This window comes from Netta rufina, assembly GCF_964035555.1.
Source record: "Netta rufina genome assembly, chromosome: 6".
In the NCBI taxonomy this organism is placed as follows: domain Eukaryota; kingdom Metazoa; phylum Chordata; class Aves; order Anseriformes; family Anatidae; genus Netta; species Netta rufina.
This window is the reverse complement of record NC_140129.1, coordinates 29319331-29332139: the sequence shown is the minus strand read 5'-3', so window position 1 is coordinate 29332139 and position 12809 is coordinate 29319331. Positions and strand designations below refer to the sequence as shown.

General features: G+C 38.1%; 1 protein-coding gene across 1 annotated transcript in view; it reads left to right on the top strand.

Annotated features, from left to right (window-relative positions):
• The window catches only part of THSD7B (thrombospondin type 1 domain containing 7B), a gene marked incomplete at both ends in the record, with an annotated part of 259689 nt that overhangs the window by 82339 nt on the left and 164541 nt on the right, over positions 1-12809 (top strand). Inside the window, 2 exons of the mRNA XM_084289684.1 lie at positions 21-176; positions 1885-2082. Coding sequence (XP_084145810.1) covers positions 21-176; positions 1885-2082 — 354 coding nt within the window. The remainder of the gene's footprint in view (positions 1-20; positions 177-1884; positions 2083-12809) is intronic.

Below are 12809 nucleotides of genomic sequence, written 5' to 3'. Positions count from 1 at the left end.
TTCTTTCATTTTCTCCGTAGTTAGTAGACCAGTTGATGGGAAGTTCTGCCTGGGTCCTGCTCCCTCAGCCTCCCAGCTATGTAACCTGCCGTGTCCATCTGAGTGCGAGGTGTCTGCCTGGTCGGTGTGGGGCCCCTGCGTTCCTGAAAACTGCCAGGACCGCCAGGGGAGAAGAGGTAAGGGCTTCTCTTACCTGTTGCTTACAGCATTCTGGGATCTAAAATGTAAAATGGAATATTATAACTTTGCAGAAGCAGTGGTGTCAAATTCTACATTGGGGCCCTAATGTATGTGTTTTTAAATTAACATAGGATGGAGCTCTTACAGGTGCATCCAGGACTGGAAAAGCTTTAAAAGCTTTTTGCAGTTATTCTTGAAAGAAAAAAGGAATGAGATTTTCAGCCTGATTCAGATCCTTTTTTCCTGCACTGAACTTGTAGAAAGGGAAGATTTCTTGGGATAGCAACTGCAGACCTCCAGAGTATGAGGGGTGTCTCTCTCCCATCTCCTTCAGAAGTCCCACTGGGTGCTTTGGCTCAAGGGGAATATAGGCATGAGGTTGAAGGGACTTAGGACTGAGCTGTATCCCATAGCTCTGCCATGTTGCAGTTCAGGCTGAGCCAAGAGGTTTTTCTGGGTTAGGTTTCAATTCCTGGAAGAGGAGTATGCAGCTACCTATTAATATCCCCTTGATCTTAATAGCCCAGAATACATGCTGTTTGCTGCAACACTTGGAGATTCATTGCAGAGCCTTTCCTTCCTTTACAATGAAAGTTGGAAACATTACTGTTGGAGTTGTGTCAGAGAATGAATATTATTATTTGGAAATTATGCTTTTCTGAAAACAGCAAAAGTTTTTAAAGTGACTTGATCTCTTCAGAGTGTTTCAAATGACAAGGAATTAATATAAGTATTTCTAAATATAAAGGTTTGCAAAATTTGTTTCATTTTTAAATTGTTTTAAAATGAAAAAAGAACATTTTAAAATTGTGTTGACTCGTTTGTTTTTGCTGATGTGAGAATGGTGGAAGTTTGGTCTGTTGTATTTTGTGGGAATGTTTTATTTTTCATTTCCTTTTCTGTTTCTTGTTGTAAGGCATTTCTATGTGGTCTCCACTAATGCTGTATATTTGCCCAATGTCTGAGACACTGTCATAGGAAAGACCACCACCTATTTCTTCTGCCATTATAATAATTGTCATTTACATAACAAAACATGCTGAAAGGTACTTGCTATTAGTTCTGCATTTTATACAGCAACCTGACTTTTGGTTTTATTCAGAAGGAGGTAGATTATGTAATCAATTCTTTCATTATTTCTGTAACCTTTTTCTTCCACTTTACATTTGAATCTACCAATTTAATAGAATATCATTTCAAAGAGGTCTGATATGCATTATGTATCAGAAATCCTTATACCTTCATAAGGCAGAATACTAATTTCATAGTAATCTGCTCTGTTGTATTTTAAAACAAGTTTTGTCAGTAGTGGATTCACAGGCAGAGTGTAGATGTCCTTTATATCTTCAGCTTCTTTACTGTTTCTCTCTCTTATCTCAATTTTATTATTACATTAATATATGCCTCAATAGCTAATTCTTTGTTTTGGACATGTCTTTTTAACCCATGTTGACTAAAATGAAAAAAGAAATATGAAAAATACGGGGCTGCTGGAATTCTTGGTGTGTTATTGGATTTTGCATGCCCAGATTGTGGGAAATCCAGCCAGATACCATCCCAGTCAATTCAATAATTGCAAGTGATGTTCTCTTGTTAGTCTTTATATCCTCCAGTTCCAGATGCCATATATAGTCCTCTTTCTACTAAATTTTTGGTATAAATATATTTTGTGGTTGTCCAGTTAATTCACTTTCTATTTTCCAGGCTTTAAAATGAGACAAAGGCATGTAATCATGGATCCTGTAGGCCTTTCAGCGGGTTGTCCCCATCTAGTGGAATCTATTCCTTGTGAAGACCCAGTATGTTACGAGTGGATTATTTCAGAAGGAATATGTGTGACTGACCATGGAAAATGTGGACTTGGAAACCGCATCCTGAAAACTGTATGCAAGAACAAGAAAGGTAGGTAATGGTGTCATCTAAAAAGCTTCCCTTTTGTCTGAAGAGCAGTGAAAATTATTTACAACAGCTTCCTACTGAATTTTTATGAAACCTCCGGATTTCTGAGTTGACTGTGGTGATCACCAGTGTTAATGTTGCCTGGGATTTTGCTTGGAGCCTCTGGTCTGTTTTATTCTAAATGAGATGGCTCACCAGTATAGGTCATGTTTTGCCCCTTTGGCCTACAGTGTACCTCTTCCATGTGACAAGAGTGTGATACCAATGGCTTGGTTCTCCCTAGAATACTTTTTTTTTCTTTTTTTTTTTTTTTCTTTTTTTCACATATTGTGCAAAAGTAGGGCTGTCACGGAGGCCAGCAGCACCATGGACACAGTAACAAAATGAATCTGGCTCTTTACATTACTTCTGTCCTCAGTTTTCAGCATGCAGTTTGAGTTTGTCTTTTTATAACAACCCACTTACCATGATATGAAGAAATGTGGAATGCTCAGTTGTGCTGTTAAAATTAATACAAGAATCTAAATGAAATGATGGCAATAAGCAATGCTTTACTCACTTGACAGCAGTTTGAGACCTGCAGTTTACACGTTGTTAATAATGAATAAGTACATTTTTATACAAGGTTTACAAACAACCAGCAAAGGCTGATTTCTCGTACATGGTTTGAACTTCAGCCAGAAGTTTCATTTCTTGATAAGGTCAGTGTTGTCAGATCTTTAGATTCAATTACATGGAGCACAATTTTGAAGTTAAACTTTACTGTCATCTCAAAAGTGGCAAAATCATGGAACTTTAGAGCCTAATTTTATATCTGAGATGAGGAATTATTTTATGTGGTGCTCAGACTGATCACAGGAAGCAATATCAAGTTGATAACAAGTGGGGTTAATTGGCAATTGGTGAAAAACAGTGTGTCATTTACGAGTCAATGGTATCTGGCAGAATTAAATTATGGCTGCTTTGTCCAAAGAGTAAAGATTCTTCTGAAATAAACTAAAACTCTATGTGGTTGTCTTGCAAGTTTGTGGAAGTGGGGCAAAATCTTCAACTGTTGTAAAAATGACCTAACCAGAATAAACTAGAGAGAAGAGAGCTCTCTCTCAACTCTGAGTGGTTTCTTCAGTTGTGTGATCGTAACTGTAGGTCCAGTCCTGCAGTGATGTGTGCAGATGGAGCCTTGTACTGCTAAGGAGCACCACGCACTTCGTGCTGTTAAAACTGTGCCAACATCCATTTCTGTGCACCAACTAGAGACTCGGAAGGAAAGAATATAATGTGGCAGATGCTCATTGATCTCTGATCAAACTGTTCTCTGTGGCTATGATCTTTAAGAAGCCAGGCCTTTGAAGTGTCTCTTCTGCATTTAATTGTTCAGAAAGATATTGTAAGTCTCTTTTTCACTTCCATTACTCTGTGCATGTTCTAGTTACAAAATAGCAATATTGGGACGTTCTTCCTGCCCAGCCACCCCAAAGCAAACATTGTCACTATACAAGATCATTGTCCATTTCTGACTGAGAAGGCTTCCCAAAACGGATTAGAAGCATTGGTTATTACTACTTGTAGGGTTTCCTGAATTTTTGATCCAATAGGATAGGACTGGCAGAGCCCTTAAAAAAAAAAAAAAAAAAAAAAAAAAAGTAATTTTGTTTTTCCTTCTGTCACTACACTAATATTAATTGCTTTCTTTATAACCTAGTGATTCCCATGGTAATAAATGGTATATTTTTTTGGGTAAAAGCTGGAGTAAGCAGCAGGACTGCATAAAGTGTTTTGCCTGGCATAGTTGGCTAATAGGTAGTGGGAAGCCAACAGGGAGTCATGGGAAACTGTAAGAGAAATTAGGTAAATCAGGTTACAGGTAAAATTACATAAGCACAGTCTTTATGCTTAGCATTTATATAGAAGTCCAAATTCTATGCAAGTAACTGCCTTGCTGAAAGCATTTAGGGTACTGCTTTTTGTGTTGATATTTTCATTTACTTAAGCACCTTTTGTAGAGTTCAATGCTGTAGCCTAAAATTCAGTCATTTATCCATTGTCATCTATGGTTAGCGTGGTTGCTCAGTATTCCCACTGAATGCCTAAAGAGATGAAAAGACAAAAATACACGTTTTGGATGCTGTTAAATGACAAAATCCAGTGTATCTCATCTTAACAACAAAGTTCATTTGAGCCTGCGTTATGTTGATTAGGATACTTAGGTTCTTCTTTGTATCGCTCCCTGCAAGATACCTTTATTTTCATATAAATGCCAGACTTCTTGGCATGATGCTCTCTTACTGTTGTTGCAGTGTGTTTGTTCACCCCTGCTTCAGAAGATGAAAGCAGCAGATGTGTCAGTGCCATTTGTCAGCCCTACTGCAGAGTAGCGTGGCATCGCGGTTTCTTGCCCTCGCTCGTCTCCTCCTCTCCCACCACTCCCATTGTGGCTGTGAGCACACATCCTTCATGAGCCCGTACTCTGCTGTGTGATGCCGTGCTGTTGCATGCTGCTTTCCACAGCGTGAGGCCTTTTTCATGAGGAGACTGTTTCTTCCCTTGCCAAAAATGAGCCTTAATTGCGTTGACTGCAGTAGGAGGGAGCTGGCCATGTTCTTCAGTAATGTCTCCCATGGCAGAGGACTTTGCTGCTGTAGGTGTAGCCTGTGGGATCCAGCAAGGTGGGGCTTGGAAGTATATCTTGGTCTCTGATGTATGTTGCTGGACAGTGGGTAAAGCTAACAAGGCGCTAGCCCTAATCTGTCCCATTTCTGGTCACCCTGATGTCTGTCCAATGCCACATCTGTTCCACGCTTGTGGTGCCAGCTCACTGTGTCAAAGCATTATCTTCTTGTATGGGCTTGTGGGAATTTCTGTGACTTAGCACTTTTACTTCCACTTAGACTAGAGATGCAGAAGATTTTGTTGTTGTTTCTTAAATAGGTTAATGTAGGGGGTCCATAGTGCCTCCATGGGGCTACAGGGCTATATTATGTACAGCTCCTTTCATGGAGTAGCTGGAGTCTATCATCTGTGATTTGCAGCAGCTAGCATAGATGAGGATGTGGAAGGAATGAGCAGACCATGATTGTCTAATTTTGTGATTGTAAGGTGTCTGCTCCCATCTCATAGGGTCTGCAATCTTTCTTAAGCTACTGAACATACGTGATACTTGTGAGAAATTCTTGGTCTATATCCCTCAATGTGGCTCTTCGGTAGCATCAGAAGACAGTAGTCTAGAAAAAGATGTAATGAAATAATATGTAAAATAAGAAAGACATGTATCACATGCTTCTTCCAAATATTTTTTCAGAAAGGGGTTTGTTATTTAGTTAGTGAAAGACAATGGATATTTTGGGGAAATCAGTGCATCCAAAAGAATAATACAGGAAAATGGGTGATGGTACTGCAGATTAGACTATATAACTGTATCCTTGAGATCAAAGAATGTATTTAAGTTTTTTTTTGTTTTTTTTTTTTTTTGTATTCACAACCCATGAATTATTAGTGATTTTACTCAGAGTTGTTTAAAGTTGATCAACAAGGAATTGAACAGTCAATGTATTCCTGATCAGATAGCTGCAAATATTTGACACTTACATTTGGTCAGTCTTGATTACAAATGACAAGCATTACTGTGCATTGACCAGATGAAAATAACTCTGAAAAGTTTCCAGTTCACTTACTGTCCTTAAATATTATTGTTCAGTAGATACAAAACCATGAACGTAGTCAAAACTTTCTCATTTTAGAATGCAATTCGACAGCAGCCAAAATGTATTTTGCTTCGTTTTTGGAAGACAACAGCCAAAATTATGTTTTATATGCTCTGCTCCTTATGTCTTTGTGGTATCTGTAGGCATCTTGTGTATGGTGAGACAAAGGGAATGCATGGTGGTAGCAGTGAGCAGAAAGCTGAAAATAATGTTAGACAGCAGGATTTGGCCTGGGGTCAGCAGGTGAAAGTTCATGGACAGGAGCTGGTGTACCTTCGTAGGTAGTTTGACAATCTTTTAATTTAGACACAAGACAGACAATTAGAATTAGCATATAAACATTGTTTGGTTCAGTCTGGTGGAGGAATTTGGGAACCTTTTTTTTTTTTAAATCATTTTCCGTATCTACAGTACAGTATTAATAATGCATAAATAGATGGAAACAAGACAAATGTTGAACTAAACTGTGATTATTAGAAATGCACTTTATAGTCACGTAGGTTGTGAACACAGCAGTGATTGTGGTGAGGAGTATGCCAGGTTGCACTGGGAACATATGTAAAAGGAACTACAATACATCCATGAAATAACAGGCATGACTCATAAAAAACATTTCATTTTTCAAACATTTTATAAATGTTTCTTACAATACCGTAAGCTAAATCGCAACTAGTAGCAATGTTCTTGAATGAACTGTAAAATGTTATTATTCTGAATGTTTTGCTGTAAACCCCATGTCATCATTTATTAATTTGCTTCTGCTTGTTCTGATACCTACCGAAAGAACAATTCATAACAAAGTTGATTTCTCAATGATAGTGAACAACCTAATGTCTAAATAATAATAACAATAAGGAATAGTTTATATGTAAAGTATCAATTGTTTGAATCAAAAATTATTAGATCAGCAAAGTGGTGTAATCTGGGTAGAAAGGTAGTCTGATGTTATTGGATTAAGGTTAAGGTTGTTTTACTCTACTTCTAGTTACTAAATCTAATCAAGACAATGTAATTTAGATTAGAAGAAAGCAAGGATCTAGCAGTTCAGAGCTGCTGAGCATTTGCCATTCCTTTCTACGCTATCAGCTTGGGTATCTGGGTTGTTTTGTGGGAATTGAAGTTGCGGAGTTGTTTTGCCTTTGATGAAAGTATTTAATACAGTTGCAAATAATCGGTCAACTAGTCATGCAGAGTGTGTGGAATGGTAACTTGACACAAGTACCGGACCCAGAGGAACAGCATCCTGCTGCCAGAGGTGCTCAGAACAATATTTCTCTTCAGCTTCATTTCTCAGAACAGCGCAGCTCTTCTTCTGTGGCACCAAAATGACTGTACCAGGGAACTGTGACAAACCCACTTTCTGCCTCACCTTGGTGCTCCTAAACAGAAGTTTCTGATGCAGATGATTTGCCAAAGTGGTAGCTTAGAAATAAAGCATGATGCTGTTGCAGCTAACACAGCAGCAAGGTTTTTTAGTAAGTAAGTATTCTGGGTGAGATTGTTAATAGCTGAAATAACCTACTGGCTTTAAGGTGCTGTAGTTGTCTGTGCAAAGGGGGCAGCATCCATCGTCTGAGCCCTGACTCACTGAGCTTCAGCAGTGCCAGACATGAGGCTGCACCAACAGCAGCAAAGAGCAATCATGAGCATAAATCGTTGTGAGGTAGAACACGAGTCATCTTCATTGGAACACTGTTACACTGGATGATTGAACCTTTGTTTTTCTTTTCCTGGTACAAACAAAAACAGCATCTTCACAGGAGCTGGTGAATAGAAGAAACACACAAACTAAGGATGTTCAGCAACCTTTCAGGGCTATTGCTGCTCTTGCTTTTGAACAGAAAACTTTGCTTCTTTACCAGCTTCTGCTGCTATTCAGGCAGTGCTGATTAACCTGTCCTTTAAATATGACAGCTGTCTCATTCATCCATGTGATCTCTTTGGTTCTGCGCAGTCAGTATCTAGAATGTGGCACTTGCTGAGGAGGTTTTTTTTTTTTTTCGTTAAGCATTGAAGTCTACCGAAAAAAGTGCACATTGGGGGTGAAATGCATCTATTCCCAAATTTCAAGAGTTTTACCTGTAGAATTGGAGAACAATATTTCAGGGAGTCAGAATGTTTTCTACAGATTTTTTTTTAACTAAATATATTTGCTTTTTTTTTTGTAAATGAAATAGACCAAGTCTGAAACAATAAAATATTTTTAAGAGAGGATGTTAAATAATATAAAAGCAAAATATTCCTTTTAGATTGAACAAGCATTTCACATCTTGAAATTACATTTTTTTCCCTTAAATCTTCCTCCACTCTCTTTTCAGTCCACTTAAAACAGTTTTCTTCCTTCTCCTTTTTTTTTTTTTTTTTTTTTTTTTTTTTTTGGTTCAGTGCCCAAACAGAAATCCATTATTCACACAGCTCTATTGACAGAGCAGACACTGAAATCCTGTTGGAATTCAAGCGAAAAGTAAAGGGAAGTAAGGTAATCAAAGCAGTGTTATTTTAAGATCCAATATTATGTCGTGCCAGAACTTGACAGTGAAGCTCTGCACTTATGGAAGCTGAAGACTCTTTGGGGGTAGAATATTAATATTGCTGTATTCAGTTACCTGTCTATACTTACAGTTCAATTGCATTGAGTCCGTTGGTCCCTAAGAATTTTTCTCCAAAGAGAGCCTGCGATGTGTGCTGCTTGATACATACCATCATGGGAGGCTGGGACATCCACAACAGTTTTGCTTGAATCTTTCAGAAGGAAGATGCTGCAGGTAGAGATGTCTGGTTTTATTCCTGGTTCAGCACATGAAGCTCTCTGAAAAGTTCTGTTTTAACATAAATCTCAGCAAAGTCAAATTGTCATTTGGGAGAGTTCTTGATTTTTCATGATGTAATGGGTTTATGACATAGAATGAATTGGCAGTCTGCTTAATTTCTCAGAAAAAAAATAAAACAACAACACACTTTTATTGCAAGTAAGTTTTCAATAAGTTCTTTCTGACCTATCAGAATAAGATTTTAAATCTACATTGACGCATTTTGTCCATCAGCACAACACAACAGAAAGGTTTTTGGTGATCCTTTGTGGAGCCAGCAGTTGGACTTGAGGATCCTTGTGGGTTCTTTCCAACTCAGGATGTTCTGTGTGTCTATTCATGTAAATGCAGACTGGAAATGTGACAACTTTTCAGTTGTAAGATCTGGATTTAGTCTGTAAGGAAGGGTAAATCATCCAGTTGCCCAACACACTTGCACACACAACCAATAAAATTTATCAGGTACCAGGTATTTCTCATTCTTCCTGTTTGGTTGTGAATGTACCCAGCTGTACCCAGTCACTGAAGCTGCTGATCCCCAAGCAGTATGTTTTACTGACTGTTAAACACACAAATCCTAAAAGGCAATGTGCAGGGTCTTTTAGCAGCTACAGTCTCTGCTTCTCATTTTGCAACCAGAGTGGAAGGAACATGTTGCAGTGTAGTAGAAAGGCTGATGAGTATTATGAGTGTTTCAGGAATCCTGGAGAATGGCTTTCTCAATAGAATTGAGACCCATTTTTCATTTTTTTTTGGTAGTCATTAAGATTGATGTGCTGTTTGAGCAGACTGGTTGTTTACGAGCCAGCTAGAGCAGATACGGTTACCTCCATCAGGCCTTACCTTGCTGCCACTGGTTCTGTGCCAAATATTTGATGTCTCCTACTGGAAACATTTAGAAAGACAAAATGCAGATTGTGACCTGCATTGGTGCATCAACAGTTTGCAGACTGACACTGCTGTAGCTTCCACAAAATTTATTGCCTTTGCATTCTCTACTGAAACTGATGTCTGCAAAAGAAACTGTTTGGCTTTAGATTAATTTTAGGGTAAGTTGCCGGAATTTAAGAACTTTGCTTAGTCACACTAGTGATCTTAAAATTCACTCAAGATTGTAGCAAACATATGGACCCCAAGCCAATGACGACAGAAACTGAAAAGTCTACAAACAATTCTTGTAGTTGTATTTGCATAAATACCTGTGAGTTGGGCATATTGTGCTAAAATACAGGGTGGCATATCTAATGGTGGAAAGCTGGATGGGCTGGTTGTGGGCTTGAATCTAGAGGATAAACTCAAACATACTTTGATTAATTTTCTTTATCCTTAAATGCAAATATGTTGCACGGTTTCCAGCTGAACTGTGGCTGTGCCTTTCAAATCCTGGCAGCACGCTCCGTGTCAGTCATCCAGAAGGCAGCTATAATCAGTATCCAGTGGTGACTTCAGCTCTGTATAGTTGGCAGACAGAGATACCAGTCGAGTTGATTAGGGATATAGACAGCTTTCATCCTCCCTGTGCTTGTCAATATAAAGTATTATAGCTACCTGTGAAAATATTTTTTCAGTGCTAGCTGAGGTAAGTGTGAGCTTGTGGTCTGCAGTATGCCCTCAGATGAATTTCTATGCAAAACCTTGATTCTTTCCAGTATCTAGTGCTCCTTTTTCATACATAATGTCTCCAAAAGATGTTTTTCAAGACTTCAGAGCGGTGTTAAAATGGTGCGGGCAAAGGCCATTTCTTCCCTATGGCTGTTTCAGCAGGGAGGAGATGGGATTTCAAAGATCCAGCTCCTGCTTGCATTAGTGAGACAGAGCTGCAGGTGCTGATTCTTTTTTTTTTTTTTTTTTTTTTTTTTTTTTTTTTTTTTTTGTGGACCTGAGCTCATAACACCTGTAGATTTGGAACAAAGGTTCAAGGTCGCCCTTTCAGAAATGGAAATTATAACATTAAGAAAAACATAAACATCACTCATTACTTTAAGGTTTGTATTGCCCTTTTATGCTTTAAATGTTAGGGAACGAGTCTGACATAAGTTGATCTGAGTTTGTGGTAAAGGTTACCTAAAGAGCATGGCATGTGTGAGTGACCGGTGAGTCTGTACATGAGAGGTTTGAAGAAACTGTATAGAAGGATTAATATTTATATAGCAGGCTATTGCAAATTTAAATAAAATTAAGTATTTATTTAAAGAGTGCTATTTTTCAATATGAAGGGAATCTTTATTGAATTTGACTCTAATCTTTGAGTTACAACACTGAAATAAGGTTACTGTATCTGTATTCTGTAACTGTACATATATTTATAATTATTATTTTTAAAATATAGAAAGAATAAACATTTTTCTCCTCACAAAATATATTGTAGAAAAAAATCCCAGATTGTTTCAATGAGAAACAAGAAAAATAGCTACAAGTGCTGAGAGCATGCAGAATACAATTCTTGTTTGGTTGTTTTCTTTAAACTAAGCATAACTTCACATATATGTTGAGTTCATATTATTTTTTAGAGAGTTATTGTATTTCTTAGGGAACACTGCTTCAACAAAGGGGAGATGTGAGCAAAATATGATGCTTTCTGAACTCTATTTGAAAGTTAAGTAGTAGGTAGATGACAACTTGAAGACTACTGCGTGCAAATATGTCTTGAGGAGAGGAAGGAGGCATGAAGGATCAATTTGAAAAGCTGAATTAAGGACGGGATTCTGCATCTGTGACCCAGCAGTGACTGAAGTTGCCAGGAGGAGTGAATGGAAGAGGGTGAAGCTCATCCATAAAGGGCTGTGATTTTGGGGACTAAACAGGTTCCAAAAGTAGCTAAGGATTTCACTGCCTTACTACTTACTACTAAGAAGCATTTAATGTATGCAAATCATTTCCTCACTTGTCTATCAGCTGGCAATATCTGTGTTGTCTCTCAAACACAGAGCATGAAGTTCACAGTCATAAGGAATATAAGAAGTGGGGATGCTCTATGACATTTTTTATCCATCTCATCCCAGGCAGAGTTATTAAGGAGCTTTATGTTCTAGTCATACCCTTGATTGTTTTGGTGTATAGACAGGGGTTCTCTGGAAATACCAGTGGCTATTCAGAACCTTTACATCAATGATCTTTCCACCTGGTTTTGATGTGGTGTTTTTAGAGCCTCTTTACACAGATGTGACAAGGGGCAAACCACAAAACTTCCTCGGGCTTTAGTTTCCTGTCCATAATATCCCCTTTGAGATACATGAATTCAAAGCTGCTCATATTAACACCATCCTCAAGCCATTTCTCTTTAACCAGATATTACAGCATGTTTATATGACACCATTCACAGTTTTTCTGAAGGACCCTGTAACTAAATTGTAGCAAAACGCAGTATGGGTTGTGCGGGCACGAACTTTTCCTTTAAACATCTGTTCTAAACTCTTCATGTTGAAAAGACGTGACAGTTTGCAGAAATGGTCACAAAATCAAAAAAAATAAAATAAAAAAGAAGAAAAAGGAAAAATGGAAAAGAAAAAAAAAAAAGTGAACTAGGAAAGAATCATGTTCTTGTAGCTTTTGTCCTCCCACCGCGATAATCCGGTCTCTGCCTCCATGCTCTCATCCTGCTGCCCTCCAGCACCGCTCCCTACTGTGTGTTTGAGTCCATCCCCTGGGGCAGGCCAGGTGCTGCATAGGTACCTCATTCTGGGGGTCAGTGTTTCACCAGCCAGCAAACAAAGCAGGACGGATGACTTTCCTTGAATGCTGGCATTCAAGGAAATTTGGAACTTTCTCTAGCACTCATATCAAAAGATAAGTAAATCTCTGAGGGACAAACCCCTGTCAAATTTGGTTTACATCAGTGGATGGTTTCAAAAAGAGCATGATGGCATATCCTGATTTCCTTAGGAACCAGGTTTTAATACAGTTGATATTATTATTATTATTTTTAATTATTCTTAAGAGACAAAACCTGTCCAATGCTCAGTTCAGAATTATTTTAGCCAGGTCTTTCTATTCCATTTCTTTTCTATTTCTATAGTGTAACATGTTTAATTAAGCAGAAGGTCATTAGAGTAAAGAAATGACTGGCATTTATTGCATTCTGTATGTGACGCCTGGTAGGCTGGAGTTCACGTTACCATACAACCCTTGAAAGAAAAAATGTTTTAAAATAAGCTACATAAGCTTTGCATTGGGTAGTATTGCATAAATTATAGGATTTTTTTTTTTTTTAATTACATTA